The sequence below is a fragment of the Balaenoptera musculus genome, chromosome 5 (assembly GCF_009873245.2).
Source record: "Balaenoptera musculus isolate JJ_BM4_2016_0621 chromosome 5, mBalMus1.pri.v3, whole genome shotgun sequence".
NCBI classification, from domain to species: Eukaryota; Metazoa; Chordata; class Mammalia; order Artiodactyla; family Balaenopteridae; genus Balaenoptera; species Balaenoptera musculus.
Genome location: NC_045789.1, coordinates 49,359,502 through 49,386,449, shown reverse-complemented (window position 1 = coordinate 49,386,449; position 26,948 = coordinate 49,359,502). Strand labels below are relative to the sequence as shown.

The 26,948-nt window shown below is 40.0% G+C and overlaps 1 protein-coding gene across 1 annotated transcript in view; it reads right to left on the bottom strand.

The window, feature by feature from the left end:
• Nucleotides 1-19,456, bottom strand: part of BTC (betacellulin) — a 42,016-nt gene extending 22,560 nt beyond the window's left edge. The window contains exon 1 of the mRNA XM_036853163.1: nucleotides 19,107-19,456. Coding sequence (XP_036709058.1) covers nucleotides 19,107-19,170 — 64 coding nt within the window. The 5' untranslated portion in view covers nucleotides 19,171-19,456. The remainder of the gene's footprint in view (nucleotides 1-19,106) is intronic.
• Nucleotides 19,457-26,948: the final 7,492 nt, after the last annotated feature.

Sequence of the window (26,948 nt, the reverse complement as noted above, 5' to 3'; positions counted from 1 at the left end):
TATCAGCCTCCAGAACTGTGAAAAATAAATGTTTGTTGTTTACAAGCCACCCACTCTATGTTATTTTATTATAGCAGCCCAAACTGACTAAGACAGGCATGGAGAAAAATTCAGTTTTAGACACTCTGAATTTGAGATGACTCTGTCTCGTTTAGAGACAGTAAATGGATATTAGATCTGGAGCTGTGGAGTGAAGTCATAGCTACGGGTTCTACATTTAGGAGTTATGAGAAATAAACTGGTATTTAATGCCACACATATTGATCTGTTAGAAAGAGCCATGTAAAAAGAGAAAGCTGATTATAGATAGAATACTGAAAAAAATCAATATAATAGAGGGGTAGAAAGAGAAGAGTCCTCAAGGGATCAAGAAGAGCCACAGAACTAAGAAGAGAGGTTTTCTAGAAGCATTTGGTCAACTGTATAAAAACTGATGGAGAATTAAATATAAGAACTGAAATATATGCATTAGATTTGACAACCAAAAAGCAGTAGCAATATCTTGCTAAAGAAATAGTAATGGCATGAAAGCTGTGCAAATAATTATAGATTACTCTTCACAGATGTTGAACTGAGAAAGGGAGGGGGGTTAAGATTAGTCAATATGTACAGAAAAAAAAGAGAGTTATTTTGCTTTTGTTTGATTATGAAAGATAATTATGAAATTATTATTCCTTATGTCTTCCTTATGAAAGACAGGAAGATGCCAAAGGTACAGGAGAGAGGCAAAGGATGAATTAACAGCAGAGCAGAGAGGTTGGAAAGTTTAGCCCAAAAGTCAGGGCCGCTTCTGCAATTGCGATGTAGTCCTTTGCAGTCAAAGTTAGTAATTCTGGCAAGTATAACTCTATTTTGAGTGAATGGAAAGTCTTTGGAAAATAAGAGCTTAAATGTATTTTATATTCAATACATCTGACCTCATTGCTCAAGGAAATCCAAGTTCTGGTTAAAATGAGTGGGAAACATCTAATGTGTTTCTCAACGTCCACATTACTGGCATTTGGACTGGATAATTCTTTGCTGTGGGATGCTGTGCATTGTACTATGACCAGCAGTATCCCTGGCTTTTACCCACAAAATGCCTGTAGCATCCCCCTCCCTTCCTCCACCTGCCACTGAGATGTCACAATCAAAACTGTCCCCAGACCTTGCCAAATGTTTCCTTGGGGGAGAAATTACATTGCTTGAGAACCATTGCAATTCTCTCCAAACTGTTTTAATAGGTTTTATCCAAAACATAGCTTTCATGTTTAATATATTCCTTTAATCTAAGTCAATTGCATAGCCTCAAAGGCTCAATTTTTGACTTCTTAAAAAATTTCTTAGGCAAAATACCATTATCTTTTATGGAAAGATCACCAAACTCAGTCATTAATTCACCATGTGACCTTGAGCTAATTAACACACTATCCTGACCTTTTTCCTCAAGAGAAATTAGGATCATAGGTTCCCTGCCCATTCCATAATCTAGTTCACGAAAATCAAGTAAAATAATATAGCAAAAGAATTTTTAAAGGAAGATACATTATTAAAATTATCTTTATCAGAGAACCTATGGTTCTCTGGAAACCATAATATGGAACTTAGATACGGAAAACATAAGATCTTCATTCAAAAGAGTCACAAATTATATTAAATTTCAGAATTAGTAAGACCCTTAGAGGTATTCACATCTCCTACCAACCCTCAGCTCCCCTAAAAACATCCCCTGGGAGAGTTCACCTTTAAAATTTCAGCATAGAGACTTCATTCCTTTCTAAGGCATCAGATTTCAATGAGACCATTCATCCATTCTTTCACTCACAATCATTCATTCATTCAAAAAAAATTAAGCACCTATTTCTAAAGCTCTATAAATGCTTCTTTATGTTGAACTGGTTTTTGCCTTCCCATAATTTTACTCTGCTCATTGGAATCACCTAGAATAAGTCTAATCTCTCTTTCTCGTGACTGATCCTCGTATACTGGAAGCCAGAGATCAAGTCTTCCTGAAAGGATTTCTCTTCCTCAGGCTAAACATCCTGGTTCTTCCAACCGTATTTTACCTGACATCATCAAGACCTCTCATAAGCCTTGACATCCTCCTTCAAAACAAGGTTAAAATACAGCGCCATTTTACATGGTTTGGCAAAGACAGAATAGAGTGGGGCTCTCAGCTCTCACATTGTGGGCACCATATTCCTGATAATGCAGCTCCATAGCATATCAGCCCTTTTTAACTATTCCATTAAATACAAGGGTTTTATTCTGCTTAGAATAAAAAGAAGCTCTTAAACCACTTATGCTGCCGGAAAGCTGTGTATTGACGGCTATTTTGTTCTTTTCGTTTTTGCTCTGTTTTGTTTCATTTTAATTTTAACCTGAGAAATGATTTTGTATTGTCCGTTTTAAATGTTATTGTGTTAAATTTTACCTGTCATCCAAATATTTCACAATCTCTTTGTTTTCTTATTCTTTCATTCCACCTATTATCCATGCCTCCCCGCTGCACATGACCTGCAGAATTCTCAGATGCATTCAAGCAATAAAAACAAAATAAAACAAAATAATGTTAAATTAGCTGCATTTGCTAAGTGACTGGATATTGAGTCCCTATTTCTGGGGTTGCTTTTTAAATACCAAATCCACTCATAAAATTAAAGACAAAAAGGAAAAAAAACCCAATTCTACTTTAGTGAGTCAAAGCTCCATTTAGTTTTATGCACTTTGAGATTCTCAAATTAAAAATTACAGAATGTATTAAAAGTATTATCCCCATCAGCCATCTTGGAGAATGAAGTCATTGGGAACAATACAAGCATTCAAAGAGACACAGCTTGACAAGGATCATGACCCGCTGTCTCAAAGTTACTGCTAACGCTGAGGTAAGTCATACACCAGCTGGGTCAACTATTTAAAAAGATCAAATGTGACCAACCTAAACAGTCATATACGTTGTGTTTGCCTCATCTCTGAGTTGAACTTTCCATTTTTAGAGCCAAGTACATTTTATATTTTTTAAATAAACATAACATTATCACAAAATGTCCATACATCTATATTCTGATAACTTAGGATATCTTCTTAGATACCCTAACTTCTACTTGTGTTTACTAAATCCAGTGATTTCCTATGACATCACATCAATCTTATTTTAGGAATCAAACCACACTCCATGTCCCATTAGACAATTCAACTGTAAATCAACAGAGAATGTGTCAATTTATGAATATAAGCAGAAATTAGAAGAATATTTCACAGTCAGATCTCTGATATTTCATTTATGTGAGAGGGAAGCAGTATAGATTAATAGGAAAAAGATATTTGAAGTCAAATGGATCTGTATTTGAATCCTGAATGTACCTTTTAATCACCAGCTTTGTGGTAAGATTAAGTTACTCAGCATTGAACTTCAGGGTCCCCATCTGTAAACTGAGGCCCATAATATATAACTTACATGGTAACGATTTAACTATCTGTTTAAAGAAAGTGCAAAAAGTAAATTATGAATTATTAACCCCAGTAATGCCTGGCACAAGATAGGCACTCAACAAAATAGCAGCTCTGGGGGCTTCCCTGGTGGCGCAGTGGTTAGGAATCCGCCTGCCAATGCAGGGGACACGGGTTCGTGCCCCGGGCCGGGAAGATCCCACATGCCACGCAGCGGCTAGGCCCGTGAGCCACAACTACTGAGCCTGCGCGTCTGGAGCCTGTGCTCCGCAACGGGAGAGGCCGCGATAGTGAGAGGCCCGCGCACCGCGATGAAGAGTGGCCCCCGCTCGCCACAACTGGAGAATGCCCTCGCACAGAAACGAAGACCCAACATAGCCAAAAATAAATTAATTAATTAATTAATTTAAAAAAAAAAATAGCAGCTCTAAGAGAACAGAAGTAAAAAAAGAATTCTTATTACTCTAGTAAAATACAGATTCTCAACTCTCATTAATGAATATTGACAAATTTCTACATTTATGATGTGATTTGACTTGTGTATAAAATATGCTTATGAAACAAACTACAAAAGATAAATACACATACATATTATACTTCTATAGTGCACTTATACATATGTGTTCAATGAGGAAAATCTGTATGTTGGTCTTTCCACATGCTGCTTTTTTCCAGTGTTTTCAAAAAGATATTTGACATTAATGCACCTCAACTGATTAATAGAAATATGTCATCTTCTGCATCTATGATTCTTTGTATTTTCAGCACAGTTCTGCCATTACTCAGCAAGGTGTTTAGGTCAGATGGGAGTTAATGATTCAGTTGGTTAGTTAAGTGATTCAGTGATACAAATATAACAGATAAAGTCAGATCTTAGATGATACTATTTAACAGTCAAATAGATGATATTTGATTAGAAATCTAATTTTAATTTCTGAAAAATAAAGTTAACAAAATTTTAAAATTTAAATCAACGTTAGGAGTAAAAACTATAAGCATCTGGGGAATTTCCCAATGTATCTTTATTGTCAAAAAGAAAAACAGAATCTTGAGTATGCATGCTATACACAAAAAGTATTTTCTACGTCCAAAAAGAGGACATGTCTAAAATGGAGTTGAAAAAAATACATTAAGTGGTGGAAATGCTGTTTAACATTGAGCTTATGGGTGGCTGAGTAAAAAAGTGTGAAATAGATTAAGTTTGACATTGATGTTCTCCTTCATCTTTTTTTAACTCCTTTTCTGTCTTTTTTTGTTGTTGTCTTTTCCCCTCCTATAAACAAGTATCCTCTTACTGCTTTAACATTTCCCCTAATAGAACATAATTTCTTCATAGATTTCCCTTTCTAAATGTATTTGCTTTCAAAGCAGACCTGCAAGGAGAGAAATTGCTTAACTCAATAGAAATACTCTAGAATCAAGTGCCTCAACCTGGGTCTTCTGGAAAGCAGAGCCTGAGACACAGATTAAGGGGTTATCACTTTATTGGGGAGATACAAGCTCTGGGCCATGAGAATGAGAAAAAGGGAAGCAAGCAGAGAAGGAGGCAAAGCAATGCAATGTGTGTACCCATCATGCTGGGTGCAGCTCCAGAGTGAGCCACAAAGACACTGAAATGAGTGACACATTCACTCATCCATGGGCCATGTAAAAGGCTCAGAAAGGAACTGCGTCTTGAAGTAGCTCACAGAAGAAAGAATGAAGGAGGAATTTCTCTGCCCCAGTCACTTCCATCGCCCATTTTCTTTTGGACAAAATTTTCCCCACTGGGTGCTGCCTCCCCCAATCTCTGGTCCCTTGGTGAGCGAGAGGCCAGAACACATGACCTGGGACATGGCCTCGAAGTCCCAAAAGAGGGTCAAGCTGGTATGAGTGGAGAGCTGATCAAGGGACAAGGGAGGTAGTTGAAAGGCCCTTAAGAAGTGCACGATTTTGTGTCCCAGTACAGTGAGGATTGGGGGCATCAGGACACCTTGGGGGAGCCTTGATCCAGGACAAGGAGGGATTTTTCTAAGGTCTCTCAAATCACACCACCTGGAGGACTGCCTATTCTATAAAACTGAAAGACAGGCTTCCAGATTTTCAGAGCCAGGAGGGGAGGCCAAGACAAGGGTAGAGAAAAAATAAGAGGGTCTTCACAAATAGTTTATGTCCATTCAAAATCAGGAGAGTAGAATATGACCTCCTTCCTCCTCCTCCAAAAAAAATTCTATTCCAAATGGTAGAAACAATATCTTGGTGTTTAAGAAGGGCTTAGAATGATGGAAAACATTTTTTTAACTCATAAAAGAACTCCACACTCTTATATTTTTAAAGCCCAGAGAGGGAAGTAACTTAACAACCTGTCATACATAAACAAACTCATATATCTGAAAGCTGTCAACACCACGATAATGCCTTTGCTAGTAAATCAACCTTTTTTATTTTTGCCATGACCGTTATTAAATCTGTGACAACAATGACTAAATTGAATGGGAACCCTATAGCAACCTAGAGCTAGTTTCTTAGAAATCATCAGTTGTCAAAACTTGACGTTTTGAATTCTATCGCTTTATGATAAGGCCGGACCAGACAGTCAGACATTGTAGTGCTTTAAATGAAAAGCTCTGGGATCACTGAATTTCCATAATAGTTCAAAGAGAGGAGGCAAAAGGAACCACGGAAAAAGAACAATTTGTTATCAAGGAGGATTATCTGAGTGCAAAGTGAGGAGGAATAGTGGAGTTGGCTTCTGGATCCAGTGATAACACAGCCTCTGACCCATGAGGAAACAGTCATCAAACTTTAATAATGGTAAAGAAAAGAACATAGGGTGTCAGAGTAGACGCTCTCCCAACCTGAAAAAGCCCCAGAATTTAGGCCCTTAAAATGAGTTAGGATAACTCAAGCCAACTTAACATTAACCCATTATTATCTTTATTGATCAAACCATTTGCAGAGACCAGAAACATCAATCAATCAGTCAATCAATATCAGACAGTATAATTGCCAGGTATAAAGAAAATAAATTCTAATAGAATTCCAAAAAGAGGCTATGTTAAGCTGAAGAAATTATAGGGAAAACTCTCACAAAAGAAGTTGGAAACTAAACTGGACCGAAGGCAATGACGTAGAAATGAGCTGAGTGTGTATGGGGGGACAATAAGTAAAGATGTTCAGCTGGAGTGAAGAATTATACAGAGAAGTATCAAGAAACAAGGGCCTTCTTGATGTGTGTGGTGTGACTGTGAAATAATTCAATTGATTTTCTTGTGTGACTTTTGAAAATGATTCATTAAGAAATAGTCACACCATGTTTCCAGTTGAAACTTCAATGTCTGTTAACCACATCCTGAATAAAGCAGCTGACTAATCTAGAAATCAAGAATTATTTAATAGTGGTAAATGCTGTTGGGTAGAAATCGTTAAGAAAGAACGGGGTGCATTTCTTTTGCTACCCTTCTGCAAAAGCAAATGGAAATTGTATGGTTTCACCTGGCATCTAAATCACATTTTGCTCTTCTTACCCTCTATTACAGGATAATTATCATTTTTCTAAAAACAAGTAGAGTATCTTCTCACAGAAGTTTCCTATCATAGGATGTTAGAAATTTGCAATGTTAGAAATTTGTCTCCTGAAATAATAACATTTGAAACTTTTGTCAATATAATTTATCAATTATAGTTATGCTAGGGTTTTTCCCCATCACAACAGGATCCCAGGTCATAATTATTATCTTAATAGATGGTAAAATATAAAGAGTGCAGCATCTTTAAGGCAAAAACTGAGCCTGGGGCAAGGGATTGATACTATGTCCCAAGATGTCCTCTCATCACATCATATGAGGGGTACATGATATCTACATGGCATTATTGGTGATGTTAACCTTGATATTTCTATTCAGGAAAGGATATGGTGGAATACAGTTTGGGCTGGGTAGGAGTGAAGTCACTCAAGTGATTTTCTTTTTCAAAATTCTTTACCATTAGCTCCCCAGGTCTCCATCTGTCCTGCGTCTTCTCCTTGCAGAGAAGTCAGCTGACAGTACCAATCTCCAAAGTACTCCCAAAATGAAGTAATATTATAGTAGCATCTATAATTCATGGAGTCATAAGAACCTTTGGTGGTCATTTGGTCCAACTCCTACCTCACCTAGGAATCACCTCTACACAGCTTCCCATGAATGCAATCCAGACCACAGACATGCCCAGGCATGGGAAGATCACCACATCCCAAGGCAGCTGATTCCATTTTTTCAGAGCTCTATTTGGGAGAAAATTTCCTAAATTAATATGAGAGCTGTCTTCCAGGAGTGTTAGTTCATTAATCCAAGTTGTATATGCTGAACTACACAGAGGAAACCTTTGTTGGATCAACTTTTCAACTATTTGAAATTGATTCTCATAACCAAAACTTTCTCTTTTCTACCCACCACCCTGACCTCTATCCTTCTATCCTTTCAGTTGTGTGTGTGTGTGTGTGTGTGTGTGTGTGTGTGTGTGTGTGTGTCTTTGGCTTCCCCATCAATCTCCTGTCTCTTGTCTTTCCAGAGCATCAATGATTTCCTCAGAGCTCACTCACCATGACCTCCTCCTGAGTCTCAGCCTCCTCCATCTCCACAGTATTTGATATGGTTCATCTTCCCAAATCTTCCATCTAAAACTCACCCACCTCTTGGCTTCTTCACTTATCCTTCCCTTTTCACTCAACTCTGCCAGTTACTTTTCTGACTCCTACACCATATATGGGTGCCATCAACACTCTACTTTCAGTCCTCTTTTTCTTCTGATCATTTTTATTGTGGTAAAATATATACAACATAAAACTTACTATCTTAACCATTTTTAAATATACCGTTCAATGATATTCAGTACATTTATATTGTTGTACAACCATAACCACCTCATCTCCAGAATTCTTTTTATCTCACAAAACTGAAACTCTATACCCACTAACTCCCCATTTCCTGCTCCCCCAATCCCTGGCAACCACCATTCTACTTTCTATCTATGATTTTGCCTTGGTTTTCTTTTTCATAATGCCATTTGATCTCACGAAATACCCATAGACTTAGTGTTGGAACAAATATGTACTGAGGGTTTACTGTGTGCTAGGCACTGTGCTAGAGCCTGAAATTATAATCAGCTAAATGATTCATTTATATTTTCAGCCCTATTTTCTAACCAGATGATTGTCCAAACTGGCTGGCCATTAAAATTTCCTGTAGAGCCTTTTTTGTAATAATTTTTTTAATTTTGTAATAATTTTAGATTTACAGAAAAGTTGCAAAGTACACAGCATTCCTGTACACCCCTCACCCACTTTCATTTCCTCTAATATTATCATCTTTCACTACTGTGGTACATTTATCAAAATTAAGAACCAGCACTGGTAGATTACTATTGACTAAACTCAAGACTTCATTCTGACTTCATCAATTTTCCATTAATGTCCTTTTTATGTGTCAAAACTCTTAGGAATTTGGCATCTTTGATGACATTTAACCTGACCACTTGGTTAAGGTAGTGTTCACCAGATTTTTGCACTGTAAAGTTATTTATTTTTTTTCCTTTTGGTACTCTATTCTCTGGAAGAAAGTCACCAAATCCAGATCCTACACTCAAAGAGGTCAAGGAATTAAGCTCTACCTCCTAGAGGGGGGAGTATCCACCTCTATTATTTGCAGTTATTCCATAAGGAAAATTTGTTTCTTCTCCTGAAAAGTCTTTAAAAATTTAGATTCATAGGGACATGTCAACCAGACTTTAGTAGGTCTGGGGAGAGGCCTAATAATCTGTACTTTTTGTTTTTCTTGGAAGAACAATCAGACCTGGGGTCCACTGCTCTAATTTGAAGTCAACATCCATATTTCCAAATGCTCATAAGACTTTTGAATGTCTCAAAAGCAGTTCACATCCCTACCAGAAAAAGGGAGTTCTCTTTCACATATGGCACCATAAATTCTTGTTCTCTCCCAGGTTAACAGTGTTGGAAACAGCTTTAATTCTTTTTTTGTTACTTAGACAAGTCATTATGTCATATAAATTGTTGCTTAGAAATATTTATTGAATTTATTCCTTTCTCTCCATTGCCTGGTCCAGGCTTTCTGGGCTAGGTAAAACCAATCTTAAAACTACTGCACTCCCTATATAATTCCCCTATTGAAAATATCACAGTAGCTACCCATTATCCATTATTATTGCACTCCCGAAAAGGAGTCCTTCTAACATGAGTTAGGGACAAAATGATGCCCTTAATGGTAGAGAATGGAGCTGTCATAGAATAAAGTGAGGTCTTCTGTGAGAAGAATAAAGTTCATTCCCATTTAGTTTCCTCTCTCTAAGTGTTATGTGGTCATGAGCCAGTTCCCTGAATCTGTCCTCTTGGATAAGTCTCTTTCTCCAGGTGACACTGCTACTCTAAGATGGGTGTGGGGCTACCCCCTGGTTATGAACCACCTCCAGCCTTAGAAAACCTAGCTGTACATCGTTAGGAACCTTGAAGCAAACCACTCAGGTCAGCCTCTGATCTGTACTTAGCTCTTCACCAAGCTATAGGGCCTCCAGTAAAAATGGAGTCTGGACATTTCCACAGAATTAAAACAGGTTCCTCAGGTAGGAGACCATATAATATTTTAAAATAAGGTCTTGACATATAATTAAAAGCATAAATGTATGTAAATTACAAAACCTCCTAGCTCTAATCCCTAGGAAATCCTGCAAAGATGTCACTGCATTGAGAATTCAGGATCCTGGGGGAGGGTGTAGGTTAAGCTGCCGGTGGGGTAGAGGTCTTGGTGGCCAGCAATGAGTTGCTTTCTCCAGCAAACCTTTCAGGACCAAAGAGCCGAAGGCATGACAACCAGGACACTCATCGGCAAAAAAAAAAAAAAAATTTAAAAATTCAGGATCCTGCCCAATGTCCTCATTCTGAAAAACAAGTCCTTATTCAGTCAATATTTCCCTCAATACCACACAAAATCAACTCTTTGTTCTATGCTTTGAGTCTGCTCACTCTCTGCTGCACCAAAAAAAAGAAAACAAGTAATTAATTTATCCACCTTCTAATTTTTCTCCCAATTTTTTCCTCTACCACCATCGTGGAAAAACTAACTCAATTCCCTGTTTCCTTGGTGATATTTTTTTCACAATCACTTCAGCCCATAATAAATTCTCCTTCTCTGAGATGTTTAGCCTGTACTAGGTAATTTAAACTCTGTTAAGTATTGAACTACTTACTATACGATGTTTCATTTCTGATGAACATTTATACCCAATATAATACAAACTCTTTTTGGAAAGACAGCGACTTGGACAGCTCTCCTTAATGCTAAACACAGTATTAGACACACTTTATAATAGTATTAGACACACTTTAAAATAGTACAAATACTTAGCTATGTCTTCCTCATTATTACATGTGTTAGAAGTAAAGACTGTACTTCCCCAAAACCGACCCAACACTATGCCACAGTGGTCCGGGATAAATTCTTGCTTTTGGATAAGTTCCCGTTTTGCCGATGGTGGTAGTCAATAGCTCAATGTCATGAGCAAATCTCATTCTATCAGGTCAGCCTACTCCGGAATAGGAGGTACAGCCGCCATCTCAGTGAGGAACTGTCTAAAATAAGTCATTGTTAGCAAATTCGAAGACATTAAAGATGGAATATAAACAGATGCTGGAGAACAGTTCTAGTTTCTGATTGTGGCAGCTAGGAAAGCGTGCGCATGCGCACATGCTGAAATTACAAGGTTTACGTCAAGATCTTTGCGACGCGCTATGAGAAGCTACGGGTCTAGGAGAACTTCCTGGGCTGTGTGCATTCAGATTTATTCTTTGAACAAATATATATTGAGCACCTACTATGCACAATAATCCTCTAGGCACTGGGAATATAGCTGTGAACAAATCAGACAAAAATCCCTACCATCGTGGTACTTACATTCTAATGGAACTGTTTAAAGAACTGTTGAAAGCATGGTTATGATTTCTATTTTTTTTTCCTTTGCTTGCTTCCAGTGGTGAATATTACAGCAATTTCCTTTGATCAAAGTACAAACACACTCCAGCTGGCTTAAATGAACACAATGATTCTATTTCTCCTTTTTAGACATACCTATGAAATACTTTAAAAGTTATCTACATATTCACAAAGTTAAGAATATTAATAAATATTGAGCATTTTCTAGCCAACTATTCTACTAAAATCTTTTCCTGCATTATCCCATTTTATCCTCAAAACACTCCTGTGTCCCTAGATGATAGGTACTATTATCATTATTATCATTCTATACATAAGAAAATGCAGCACAGGGAGATTAAGTAACTTTCTCAATGTTACAAGACAATTATTATGGAAAAACTGAATATTTATGCATGGCTGTCTGCTCCTTAAAATCTAAAAAAAATTATTTTGTCATTAGAAAACTTTTCTAAAACAACTTGTTTATTTTCCATTTGTCTGACATTTAGAAATGAATTTTGACATTGCATCATCATTCATTCTTCCAAAATGACAGTTTATTTCTTTTTAGTTAAGGCAATTATTTGCATAACCCCAATAAATGAGACAACCCCATTTTGATGAGATTAAAAGTATTAAAATTATCTTGTAAATATTTCATTTTTCTCTGCTAGTGAAGGCTCACTTTTTATCTGATTCACCTTAAGATGTTGGGTTTTGGTATCAATGCCAGGAAAGTGCTGGAAAGCTTTTCACTGCATAAAACTAGGATCAAAATTGGCAGTTGAAGAAGAATCTATAAACTTTTTTTTTTAGAAACAGATAAGCACTTTGCTTTTGCAGTGGCATTTCTTACATTTGTTCCTTCCTATCAAAGCCAGCCAAAATAGAACTCTTGAGAATTTTTATCTATTGCCTATTTCATAACTAATGGGAGCAGGAATTTGAGAAATAAAGGCAAGGGAAAATTTTTCCACCATTTGGTAGACCCTGATTACATTTCAGAAGTACCCAGAATTTAAAAATCCAAATTTTTTTAAATTAATGATTTCTTCTGTGCTTTCCAATTATCCATTATAACAGCTCATGTTAATCCAGAACTTAACTATGTTCCAGGCACAGTTTAACTGCTTTATGTAGTAACTCACTTAGTCCACATAATACTCTTGGTTCTATTGCTGTCAGCTTTCACAGATGAGGAAACTGAGTCCAAGAGGGTTTAAGAGATTTGTCCAAGATTAAGGAGTTGGTAAATCTCAGCAGCAGGGGAGTCACGCCTAGATGGTCTGGCTCAGAGTCTACACTCTTGACTACAACATCACGTTGATGCAGGATATGCTCTCTTTACTCCTCAGGAAGAGGCCTACAGGTCCAATCAGGGGGAATGTAAAGCAAGGTCACCTCTCTCCGTTTGCCCTAAGGAGTGTGCCCTAAGTGTCATAGTGTCGCAAGCAGTCCACGGAAGTGCAGGAGTCACCCACAGGTTCAGGTTCATTTAAGGATAGGGTCAGAGTAGGATGGCCAAAGTGATTCTAGGCACAGACCGAAGGAAAACACCTGGTCTGATCAATGCCAACTGTTCACTACCAGCTGGGATGGCCTGGGCCTGGGATATGAGTAGGCAGGTTTCCTGGATGGGATGAAGAGCCAAGAGTCCAAGAACATGAGGTATAGCCAGAGCCTGGGGTGCCACAGATGTATGGGTAGGCAGCAGAGAAAGCAAAGATGGTAGGAGACTGCTAGAATGAACTTAAATGCTTTTAAAATAAGTCAGGAGAACTGGGTTCCTCTTAAATACAGTGATATGTCCTTGTACTATACTTTAGTGCCCTATCGCCCACTGTCTCCCCCATTCAGCAACAAATATTTATCTACTATGATCCAGGCACTGTCACTTCATCCTCGTTGTTCAGGCTCATAAAGCCAGAACCTTAGACAAGTTACTTAATGCCTCTATGCCTCATATCCTTGTCTACAAATGGGAATAATCCATTATGTCTAGCTTGTGTGTTCAGTGGATAGTGTCATATGGGGGAAACAAGTTATTACACTCCTAGAATAATGCCCAGCATACATACTACATAACTGCTCTGCTATTATTTTTGGTGTAAAGATCAATGAGGTAATGGTATGAAAATGCTCTTTCAATTGTGAAGGTCCCCAGAATGTAAAGAGTTATTATGGTGAGATTCCATACCCAAGGTTAAACAGATATCTGAATGCATAGTAACATCTTGTGTCAGTCACCCTATGAGACTGGACCAGTCAAATGTCAGAAACTCAGCAGGAAGGTGGTCATGAACAAGTCGAGTCTGGGTCTCCTAAAACGGCCTCATTCAGCTCTGATGACAATTTCCCGTCCTTATTAGCGGGCTTTCTGCACTAGGGGCAGAAGTAAGCCTTCCTCTCCTACTCTGGACAGGCCTGGACGGTGTGGTTCACAGTACTTAGATCTAACCATCAAGGAGTCCAGACAATTGATAGCTGTGAAATATTTACACATAACATTAGCCAGAGAAGTCCTCAACACTAAGTCAGACTGCATTCAGCCTCCCAGCAAACCTATCTCAACTTCTACAGGCACCACCAAAGGTGTTTTATATATTTAATACTAAGCAGAAACCCGTGAACATAACAACTTGGTTACTCCCAGCTAATGAAACACATGTGCATTAGAAGAAATTCTAATCAAATAAGAGAGCAAATCACCTCACACCTCACAGAATTCAAAGGGCATTTTTTAATGAACCATTGGAGAACGCCCTGAGTCCAATGCTTTTCCCTCCCCACTTGAAACACCTATTTGAAAAGCCTATATTTATGACTGATGAGATCTGCCCTTGAACCAAATATATGAGAGATAGGTAGCATTACCGAACATGAGAAACAGAAGTAGACTTACTACTTGCCAAACAAAAGTCCATCTGTGAAAGGATCTCTATCAAGACGGGAAGCAAGTCCCAAGTAAGAAGAGATGAAGAAACACGACCTTCTACATCATCTCTGAGTAGTGGGCATGTTTTGCCAACAAGAAATAGAACTGTTTTCTTTACTGAAACTGCTGTTCCTTTAATGCCTGGGAATTGTCACACACAGCCACTTGCATTCACTCATTCATTTAACTAATATGTTTTCAGCTCCCACTATGTGCCAGGAACTCTTTATACATCTCAACATCTCAAACATAAGGCTAATGGAATGAGTAAATCCATGGTTTTGCAAAGAGAGAAATGCTATATTAGTAACTCATCCTGTTATACAACCAACTGAGGCACTTTGAAATAAGAAGGCTGAACACAAACATTGTTGTACATTTTGTCACTATTTCAGAATCACTGCTTCTGGTCTACAGGTCAGGTAAATAATATACTACACATCCTCAAAAAAATGTAAAGAATGAATAAAAGTACTTCTTCGCTATTTGACTTGATCTTGCTGATAATCAAAGTAGGTTACTACCCAACTGATGTAAATTAAGATTAAATACCCAATATGTCTCCAACCATCTAAAAAATCTCCTCATTTCTTTAAAATCTAGCAATTATAGATTCATTTGGGCTACCAAGATTCCTTTTTTAAGACACAGATATGGCTGGGCAAACTGCAGTCATTAGCAGTCCAAAGCATAGCCATTTTAATCAGATGACTTTCCTCTTAAATTTTACTTTGGGGGACTCTTGACCAACTGGAATATGGATTCTTTGTGGATCCAGGGGTTTGTCTGTAGTTTTAGAAGTGTATCAGGATCGTGGCTTAAGCCTAAACTGCATGCAGCCCAGATTCTGGCTTATTTGGACCCTCCTGGGAAGACACTAATTCTAGCGGAGAAGGTGACAAGCATGGTTCATGGATTAGAAGGGTGACTCGGACTACAGCTTGTGTGTTTCTCTGACTGTCCCCTCAGCCTCCTAGTGACATTCATGCCTCCTAGTGACATTCATGAGTTGATTACTATTAGAGGGTGAGAAAAAAACAAGATGAGGCTTTCCCACTAGGCTCTCTGTGGATTTCAGGAGCACAGGATACTGGGGTGAGCAGTCTCTACAGAGATGGGGCAGTGCCAGGGGCGTGGACAGACACATGGACTCTCTGTCCTGGGCACCTTTGACCTCAGCACAGATAGTTGCAGGCCAAGCATCAGCAGGGCCACCTTCAGCGGGCGCAACAAAGCTTGTCTGCATTATTGGGATCTTTCTTCCAGAATTATTTGGGAATTTCCACACAACAACTGAGAATGGAGCAATAGCAAAATTTGATTTGTAACACTTGTTAATATGCAAGTGTGGCCTGTGAAACCTGGGATTTTTGAAGAGGAAAAAAACTCCCAATGCCCTTCTAAGCCCAAAAGCATATCTGAAGGGGCAAATTCTAAAATCTTCACCATGTGGGGCTTCAGCTACTTCCTTTGTACAATGAGAATTTTCCCTGCTGCCACCTACTTGCTTTACAACTTGAAACCTAGATATTACATCATGAATACATTCATATTCTCAAGAAGAACTTAAAAAACCAACTTACATATATTAATGGTTTAGATTTTAATAAGGAGGGGAACATATTTTTGACCTTCAAACTCACTCATTTTTTAAAAAAGAAACGTTTTTTTCCCTTTTTCACTAATTATGATTTTAGCTTTAGTTTGTTATAGTAATTGGATGAGAGGGAGAAATTTAAAAACAGAATAAATAGGGAGTCCAATTTCTTCGAGATTAAAAAAAACACTTTAAACAAAGTTATTGCCCCTTTACCATATTTACCTAAGAAGCAAGCATCCATGGTTCTCTTTGTTAAGGTAAAGTTTACAGGAAACAAAGATCCATTACAAGTAAATGGAAGTTAAATATTATTGTAAAAAAATTTTCTCTTAAATTCCCAGTAGAAATGTTCGTTAAAGATCAGCAGAATGTCAAGTTGGTAAGCACCTTAGTCTCATCTAAAGCAACTCGTTTATTTTATAAATGAGAAAAACAATGCCCAGAAAATTGTAACTTACAGACGTCTCAAGTCACAGAACGGCAGAAGCTGGAACCAGGTCTCACTCAGGTCAGGCTGGAAACCAGGTCTGCTCAGTGCCAGCTCTCAAGGCACTTTCACTGTGACATACACACACACACACACACATACACACGTGCGCGCGCACCTAGAACATCACACGGCCATTGCTCACATTCTTTTCAAGAAGTAAATAAGATAACATGTGACTTAAATTAGGAATGAGACTTAAAAGTTAAATAGGACCATTTAATGGAAACACTGATGTCAACAAATTACATCCTTTGGCATTTTGCAAGGAGTGGAGCCTCTTAGGGAGTTTAGAGACTGAATTCAATTCCCTAAACCAAACATTCAACAAGGCAGTTGCACACTTAGGTTACCCTGAGTTACAAGAGCACTGGATTAGAATTCTGTTTTGTTTTTTTCATTTCTGCCTTTTGACAAGTTTTGAGAAAAAAAATAAAGTACCGTGTGATAGTAAATAGGGAAGAATGTCCATCAACCTGAAATAGTCATTTCTACCATAACACTTCTGCTGGCACATCACCCTAACCTTGTCCTGTATTAGCTTGTGCCTGGATTACACCTGAGACAATCAGGTCCTCTGGCCCTCTCCCCTTCTCCCACGCTGCACCCCACTGCCAGGTTTATCTCCTTAAATCATTGTTTGTATTATATCACTCTGTATTCAAGACCTATGATGGTATGTAGTTAACCGTTTATTGATTTATATCAAAATATTTTAATCTGGCTTTTTTGGCTCTTCATAATTTGTCTGCCTCTCATCAGTTCTAGTTTCTGGCAGGCTGACTGCCTGTCTCTCTAGGAAATCAATCTCATTCCCATCACCAACCCTTTACTAAATGCTTTTGCCTCCTTTCATCCCCCTCTCTCCCCTACTACTGATATTTCAAATCCTACCAAGTTTCAATCCCACCCACTCAGGTCCTCCATGCAATCTCCCCACTGCTCCATCCCTCCCTGTTGAGCTCTCCTTTCTCTGGTTTCATGACTTTTTCTCCTATTGTTTCATATCTGTTAGTCCCGCATTCCCAACTTCAACATAACATCTTTTAGGGCAAGAATCATGTCTTAGGACTCTCTTGAGCCCTCCTCCCACCCCCATTCCCATATACTCTAGCATCTTGCTGACTGTAGCAGATTTTCAGTAAACACTTTGACAGTAGGACAGACCGGATAAAATGGAGGAAGAAAATGCCAGCTTCATCCAAGCGATGCTGGCAAAAGCATAGTACTGTCTCTAGGCCTAACTCTCAGGCCCATTGCCCTTCTTCAGGCTCCACATCACTCCATCGCTAAATTGTTTCTGACCTCTTCCTCTGCAGGGTTTGTAAATCAGTCCTTTCTCTCTAACCATGATCTAAGTCTGATCCACTTCTGACCAAGGTCATGACACCTTGAAGGCACCTCTCTTATTCCAAGGACACAGCCAAATGGAGGTTTCCATTTAGATCCCACCTCTTTTCCTCCATAAGAGAAAGCCCGGCCCTTTCCAGGCTGGAAGGTAGTGTCCTCATCACATAGACACTTCGGCTGTGGAGACGCTCCTCCTCCCACATTGATGCCCCAAGCCCAGATGTCCCTACCCCTCATCCCCCAGCTAGGACTACAAAATACTGCCAGTTTCCCTTCCCTCTGCCTGCACCCCGCACAAATGACCATGATGCAGAGGGGATGTCTTGCCGTAGTAGGATTTTCCCACTTAAGTGTCTACCTGCTACCTTCCCATACTAGAGGGTGAGGGGAACCTTGCTTCCAGCAGTGTAAACTTGCCCCAGCATCCGAAGTTCCAGCTCTCTCTCTGCCAGCGCTGACTCCCAAGGAGGTGAGGGGAGCCTCCCGGGAGGGCATCCTACCGCTTCTCCCACGGGCCACTCTTCCCTCACACCAGGTGACCGACCACACCCAGTAGTCCTTAACCTAACCACCCAAGTTTCACCTTCTAGGTGAAGAAAAGTTTTCTCTCTGCAACTTCTCCTTAAAATAGGAAATAATATATTCCAAGTAAAGCATCTATGTGTTTCATCAATAGCGCCCTCAGGAAAATATGTCATCTCCCTTTCCTTTTGTTTCCCTATCAGGAACAGGAGATCCAGGTCTCAAATGTTGAATCTTTTTTCCCTCCTCCTGGCTCCTCCCAACTTCGCCGGCAAGAAAGGGGTGGAATAATTCACTTTCGGGCCTTCCTCAGCTCTTGTCTCTCCGGGGTCATCCCCTTCCTCTCTCTAGCACGCGCCCAGGGTGCCCAGGCAAATTGCTCTCCACCCTGCTCCGCAACTCCCGGCGGCCTGCATCTCAAGCCAAGGAGTTCCCTTTCCTCTTCGTCCCAGGGGATGTCTTTGCGGTCTAGTCTCCCGGGCTCCCGCTTCGGTGGATTTTCAAAAATCGTCCACCTGCCACACCTCCTCTCTCGCGGGCACCGCGCCGCAACGCCCAAGAGCACCTGCGCCCCGGCCCTCCGCTCTGTGCCCGCCCACGGGATCCCTTCCGCCCTCGGACCGCCCCCTGCGCCCAGGGCCGCCGCAACAGGTGCAGCCCCAGGTGCCCAAGTGCCGGATCCTTGACCTCGTGCTACCCCAGTCGTCCAAGTTCTTCGACCCGCTCCTGCCAACCCCGGGGCCCCCTCGGGTCCAAATGCCAGCGCGGAAGGCTCGCCCTCCCTGCGACTCCACCCTAGACTTTCTTCCTGGGTCTCCAGCGCCCAGTGCGGCCACTTACCCAGGGCGAGGGCCAGGAGCAGTGGCAGGGAGCTGGCGCCGCTGCCCGGGGCGGCCCGGGCCATCAACCCCGCTGCCGGGCCCAGCAGCCCCGAGACGAGTCTCCCGCCTCCTCCTGCGCCCCCTTCCCGGGCCACGGGCGCCCGACGGGGTGCCTGGAAACGAATCCCGGAGCTAGCAGGAAGCGAAACTACTCCCCAGGCTGGCACCCGGCTACCGGGCGGGCGAACACTACCCCGGGCGGGCGGCCGACAGGCTACGCGAGTGTCGCCGGGAAGAGGGAGCCTCCTATTTATCCGCGCTCTTTCTGCACACACCCCATCGACGAGGCGCAGGACTTCGTCGTGGTGGCCTCCACGCCGTTCCCACCCAAGTTACCCCACACCCACACTCCGGGACACTTGCGGGCTGCCCTCGGGCCAGCTCACCCACTCCCCCTGCTGGGTCGCACCTGACGGTTCATTTCCCTCCCCTTGGGGAGTCGAGGAGGTGGGGAGGGAGCGGAGAGAGAGCACGTGGAGGGGTCCGAGGTGCGGGGCCTGCGGGCCGCCTTGGAGCAAGCCGGCTTTAAACTCCCTCCCCGAGCCCACTGAGCGAGAACCGCAGACCCGGACTGCTCTGGAATTCCAGCTCCCCTTATTTCAGCCAATTGCTGGTGTCCTGGAGGGACCAGAGCCAACACTCACTGTGGTTAACCTCAGGCATTTGACAATTTCCAAGCTTCTCTTTTCCATATATAATTTGTTGACTATCTGGGAGTGTGGGCTCACCAAGAGCTACTTTAAGAATGTCACTTATATTTTTTATTTCTCCATTTACTCGTCTACCCATTGTATTTTCATTTATTTATTTAATTCATCAACTCTGTTGGATCTATAAGAATAAGGAGAATGCTTTTTGCCTGGGGCTTGCCAAGCACTATCTCTACCTCAACACGCCTCTTCTTTGAGGAGACGTGGAATCTGATGGTTCTGCACCAAGCATTTCCTGGAACACAAAGGCATCCTCACAGCGTTCAAAGACAGAAAGCAGCATCCAATTTTACCTTACATGATTAATATGTTTGTCTCCAAAATAACTAAAGGGTACAGCAGTTTTCGTACTGATCTATATTCCTCTTGCGTGATCAATATGTGTAATCATGCCTCCTCAGTACAGAAGTTGTATTTCTATAGCATCCGAAAGTCCAATAAACATTCATTTACATAAGAAATGCAGTTCAGATGTCTTCCCCTTCCTCCCCATTGTTTAAATTAAACAAATTATTATGTGCTTTTCTTCGACAAGTGACATTTCATTTCAAAACCAATTCACATTATTTTAGTGCGTCAGGCAACCAATATATCCAGAGGAATAAAAGTCAGTTGGTAATTTCCAGAATCCCATTCTAGCACCCACATGACAGCTCATAAAGCACCTATGAGAAGACAGACATGAGATTTAGAGAATTCAAGGTTGTGAGATAGATGGTGACTGCACCCCAGATAAAAAGGGCAAGAGCACATGAAGCCAAGGGGATTTGACATCATCTCCCTCCTTTCCATCTCCATCCTTCCCTTTTCCTTTCTGATATTGTTTCCTTCCCTCAGGATCAGCGCCCTAGGTGAAGGCATCTTTCACTCTGAGACGGCACCCTAGCCAACAACTGTCCTGGTATCCTCAACAGAACATTACTATTTTATTTTCCTTCTCCATAAATATTAATAAAAAATAAAGCAAACCTAAGCAAAAAATACCAGATGTTTGTCGAATATTGTAAAGTGCCAAGATTTGGTATAAATGTTCACCATTCATGCCATTCAAAGGGTAAATTAACTGTTTCAGGCCACTGGAGTATGAAATAGGTACTTGAATATATTAAATAAGCCGGATAAATTAATAACCTTCCCTAAGGGCTTTATTTACAGCCAGAAGTAAAATAAGTACTCCGGAGAATATGTCTTCCAAATTTCCTGACACCAAAGGTTCAATCTCTTAAAGATCAAGCAACGTTCTCTTTCCTTTCTTTCTTCCTACCCTCCTTACTGCCTGCGTTCCTTCCTTCTTTCTCTCCCTTCTTCTCTTCCTCCTCCTTCTTTTTTCTCACTCTCAATTCATTCACTAAGGGGGAAAGTCAATCTGGGTTCCAACCACTAACTTTGGAAGAGTAGGAGGCAAGAATTGACTTTCATGAGGCCTCATTCGTGTAACTGAGGTGTGTCTCAATGCTTTAGATTATAAACTGAGCTGTTACTGAGAGATGAATGGGTCAAATCTATAACAGAGTCACAAGGTAGAACTTATATTCCCAGAATCCCCAAGCCAAGGATTCCTTGAATGGTGTCTTTCCTGTGCCAGCTTTAGGCTGATATAACCAGCCCTCCTGAACCTGGTATGAGGCTTAAGTGGATGCCTTTGGAGGACTTTAAGCATCAGTGTTTTCTCTTCTCACACAGAGCAGCCTCCAGCAGGGACACTCCTCCCCCTCCACTGGACAGGACAAAATAAGCTTGTGGTTATTTGTGGGGCACAACACCTAAACAGACACACATGTGGTGGTAGAAAGGAAAATTCTGGAAGGTATCCATTCAAGGTCAGCATGTAACCTCCAAATTATGACTCTAAGGTATTCAGTAGCATAGGAAGATTTCCTAGTAGTCAGTAACATTATTTAATTCAATAAGAGTAGATGAATAAAAAGAAATATGAATGGTGAATATAATGTTTTTATAGTAATGATAAACATTATGCATTGTAGATTATTAAAAATTAGTAGTATATATAGAGGGTTTTCAAATGTTCTTAAAACTATTGAATTAGTCTCTATGGAAAACCAGTGAAAAATCAATGCTCAAAAGCTGTATTCAGGTGATTTTGCTTTACACCCTAGTTTTTCTGGGGAAAGGGGATTATTAGTGTCTTTTTTTTTCTTACATATTTTATCATACCTTCTTCTTCAGTCCTTCAGGTATCCATTTTTTATACATATGCCTCAATCTGTTTGACTTGCTATCTTTTTTCAATGGCAGCTTTATATTGATAGAAGTTTAGTAAATCTCAAATATAATCATCTATGTGATATCTATCAGTTTCAGCTCTCTGTTATGACCTTTTCCTGTGACCATATTCATACATAGTTGATAAAGATACTTCTGATTTTTTAAAAAATCTGGGCTTTCATGCAGGCCCTAGTTGTGGACTAAGTAGGCAAGCACTTAAGTGGCATAAATTTAATGTTGTAATACGGCCAGGCCCTAGACATGCCTCCCTAACACACCTGGCACAGTGGCTTCATCCCTTCCTACATGGTCATAGTTTCCCATCAGTGTCGACACTCCTCCATGTGGGACCACAGAGTACTATACTATGTACAATTGGTTCTGGAGTTTTTTTAGTCTGTTCAAATTGGACTTTGTCACTGAATGCCTGGATCACAAATTACTCATCTGTCTGAGCCTCAGTTTTCTCATCTATAAAATGTGATGGTAATGATTGGCACAGTTTTTAGGATTCACAATGATATATATCTCTAAGGCAAAAATCTGGCATATTAGAAATTATTCAGTGTATTATGGTTATTATATTATTTTACAATCTATTTATAGGTTACATAAGGGAAAAGAGTAAGGACTAGCTTCCTTGATTAACCCTCTCTTACTAATATTCCCAGTGGAGGGAAGGAAAGAGCACAGAGCAAATCTCTGATGGGAGGGCTTTCCCGGTGGCACATTGGTTAAGAATCCGCCTACCAATGCAGGCGACACGGGTTTGAGCCCTGGTCCGGGAAGATCCCACATGCCGCGGAGCAACTAAGCCCATGCGGCACAACTACTGAGTCTGCGCTCTAGAGCCTGCAAGCCACAACTACTGAGCCCTCGTGCCACAACTACTGAAGCCCACGCGCCTAGAGCCTGTGCTCCACAGCAAGAGAAGCCACCACAATGAGAAGCCTGCGCACCACAACGAAGAGTAGCCCCCACTCGCCGCAACTAGAGAAAGCCCGCGCGCAGCAATGAAGACCTAACGCAGCCAAAAATCAATAAATAAAATAATAAATTTATTTTTTAAAAAATCTCTTATGGGAAAGTAACAGTGAGCCTAAAATACCATGAATTTGGGCACTGTCTGTGCCTCTGGCAATCCCTTAGATCCCTCTGACCTTCTTTCATCTGGTGGCTTCAAACTTATCCCAGGATTTGGTGCAACTGTAGCAATCATTGGAACAGAACATCAGAAAGAAGCAGAGTTGTTGGAAGAGGAGGTGGCAACACCTCTGAGGGAATCTCAGGTCCTGAGGGCAGACCTTAGGAAGCATAGTAGAAAGCATTAGGGGTGAAAAAAGGAAGGGGGATAGAGAAATAGAAGTAATGTTATTACTGGAAAACTTGCAAACAACTTGCCAGAGAGAGAATATTCTCCTAACCCATAAAATGGCAAAACTGTCACCCACGCAAATTTTTTCTGCTCTTGTCCCTGTATTCTAGTTCATCAAACGTACTGAATACCTACCTTGCACCGTGCATTGTATTAGGAGGTGCTGGTATTACCCAAATGAACACATCTGAGATGAGAACATTTTGCCTGTAGCATCTTTCACCTCACTGTGGACACACTTATTGCAGACAAAGTGAGTGTTCCTGTCCCCTCCCCACTCTCCCATAAGTCCCCCTCACAGGTAGGGGAGGAATTTTTTCAGTTAAATTTACATGAGTTCCTCAATCCACTGCCAGAATAATAGTAACAATGAACACTTATTGATGCTTATTGTGTAGCAGGCACCGTTCTCAGCACTTACGTACACTAACTGTTTAAATGCTCACCAAATATAATGTGAATTATGTATCATTGTTATTCTCATTTCACAATGAGGACATTGAAACACGGAAGGAAGTTAAATAAGTTGCCCAAAGTCACGTAGTTGATATATGGCGGAGCTATGCTGTGTATGCTCAAGTTCTGAATCCTGGGCACACTCTTCAAATCCAATGACCTAGTAGTAAATCGTTGCCATTGACTTTGTGCAGCTCAAATAGTCATAGCGAGTGTAGTCAATCCTCTGGCCACCTGCTGGAAGTCTCATTTGGAAACAACAGTGCATCTAATGAGTTTTTCACTTGACTTCCTGAAAAATTGCTTCTCTTCAAAATATAGAGGAAGAGATGAGGGGATTGCTGCATTGGACTGTAATTCTAACTCACAAGGTGAGATTGGCTGTAAAGTTAAAAACAAAATAAAACATAGGAGATAAATGACTATGCAACCCTAGAATTAGTTCTGGCCACGTAGGGGGAAGACTGGAATCAGCTACGCGGCATCAGCTGAAAGAAGGCTTCACAGAGAAAAACAGACATGCTAAGAGGGCTTGAGAAGCTGAAAAGTGTGAATTCTCAACAGAGTTTAAAACTCTCAAAAAAAACGTGATTCCTATTATGTAATTATTAACAATTTCAGTTAAAAACTATCTAAAATCTGAAGAGGGAGTCACATATTCATGTGCAGACAAGAGTGACTATCACAGACCTGTGAAAAAAGCCTCTGAAGAGGTTGAGATGTCCGAAAATGACTTGGGACCACAGAGCTCTAATTATGTTCATAATGAAAATATCAAAATGGGACATGGCCAATTGCTCTGTGCCAATGGTGCAACAAACATGAATCACACACACACACACACACACGTTTTTTTCACTTTTATTGTGATTTAATTTTTTTCTCCCAAGCAGAACAAAAGAGAAAAAAAGAGCATCTGAGGAGGTATCAAAACCCAAGATGAGTGCAGAATTTCCTTGTTTGTTAAGGCTGACCAGTATTTCATTGTATATACACACCACATCCTCTTTATCCATTCATTTGTCTATGGATATTTAGGTTGTTCCCATATCTTGGCTATTGTGAATAGTTACACAGTAGGAGTGCTAATATCTCTTCAAGATCCTGATTTCAATTCTTTGGCATACATACCTAGAAGCGGGATTGCTGGATCATATGGTAGTTCCATTTTTAACTTTTTGCAGAAACTTTGTACTGTTTCCCATAGTGGCAGCACCATTTTACATTCCCATCTCCGGTGTGCAGGGGTTCTAATTTCTCCTCATCCTCACTAACAACTGTTGTCTTTGTTTTATAATAACCATCTAGCAAGTGAATTCTGCAATATGTGACAACATGGATGAATCTTGAGGACATTATAATAAATGAAATAAGCCAGTCCCAGAAAGAAAAATATTGCATGATTCCATTTATATGAGATATCTAAAATAGTCAGATTCATAGACTCAAAGAGTGGAGAAGTGGTTTCCAGGGGCTGGGCAGACAGAGAAAAGAGAAATTACTAATCAACTGGCATAAAGTTTCAGTTAAGCAAGATGAATAAGCTCTAAAGATCTGTTGTCCATTGCACTCATAGTCAACAATAATGTCATGGACACTAACAATTTTGTTAGGAGGGTAGATCTCACGTGTTTTATTCTTACCACAATAAAACAAAATGTAAAAATAAAAAACCCAAGAAGAATGTAGACATCTTACGAGAGTTTGCAAATCCTTTGATGAATTCAAGTGTTTTGATTCATGTGAGTTATATTCCAAGACACTGGGGAGGAGGTGGAGTTACTAGTAATCTATGTGAAATCAATCCCAAAAGACTGAAGATAAGGAAATATATTTTTAGTGTTCCCCAAAGGGAAGAACGTATAGCTCCTAAATGATAAGTTGCTAAACTTAACCAGACTGGTAAGGGTTCTTGCCTCTGTTTCACAAAATAACAGTTCTTTCTGGGTTGTTTAGCCTTAAGCAGAGAGCACAGAGGCAAGGAGCGGGGGAAGGAAGGTGGCTTGCATGATAGATTTCTTCAAATATTTGAAGGGTTGTCACATGGAAAATTAATTATATTCAAACCGCTCAGTCCCAGTGGTTGCAACAAGGACCTAAGGGTTAGAGGCAGATGCATTTGGATTCAATATCTGTCTAAAATTTTAATGAGAGAATAGATTCCCTGGGGAAATAATACATTCCCTGGCACTGGAAATGCACATGCTATGTACTGTAAAGGCAATTCCAATAATTTCATCTCATTCCTAACCTGGAGATGCTGAGATTCCAAGGCTAGATGACTTTAAACAGCCTTTTTCAACCATAAAATGCTAATACAACACTGCAAGTTTTCTTCCTTCAATACTGTTTTAAAGTAACCAGAAGATCACTGAGAAACAATTTCTGCTCAAATCTGCCATGAAACTAGACATTTAAAAAATAATTTTGAAAACTAATGAACATACAAATGGCTAGGAATTCTCCATATTCTAAACTATCTTCAAATTGCAACTTAATTCAAAATTTAATTTACAACCAGTACTTTTAGTTTATGTTCCATAATATTTATGTGCTCACCGGCTCCCATAGAAATGAAAAATAAGTAATAAAATGTACTTATTATAAATCATGGTCTATTGGTCTCACAAATGATACAGTTTAACCATTTCTGCATTTTTAGCCTATCAACAAGATTATGTCAATTATCAAATCATTTAAATGTGAGTTGCATAAGGTTAAATTTTGACACAGCTCAAATCACAAACTTTAAGCTATCTAGATTATATTTTTTAATGTATTCCTGAGAGCACAAAATGGAGATTTAACTTAGGGGTATGGACATAAATTGCATTTAAACAGAGTAAATATTCCCATGAACAAAGAAATTCCCATGAACAAAGTTAAAAAGAAGGATTCTTTTTAACTACAGTTGATGCCCCAAAAGATGAAGGCTGAGACTTGCAATGTAGTCTAGACTGAAAAGCTGTTATTGAGACTTCCAGCTGTGATGACAAATGACGTTTGTAAATCTTAATGACTTCTAACTGCTGTA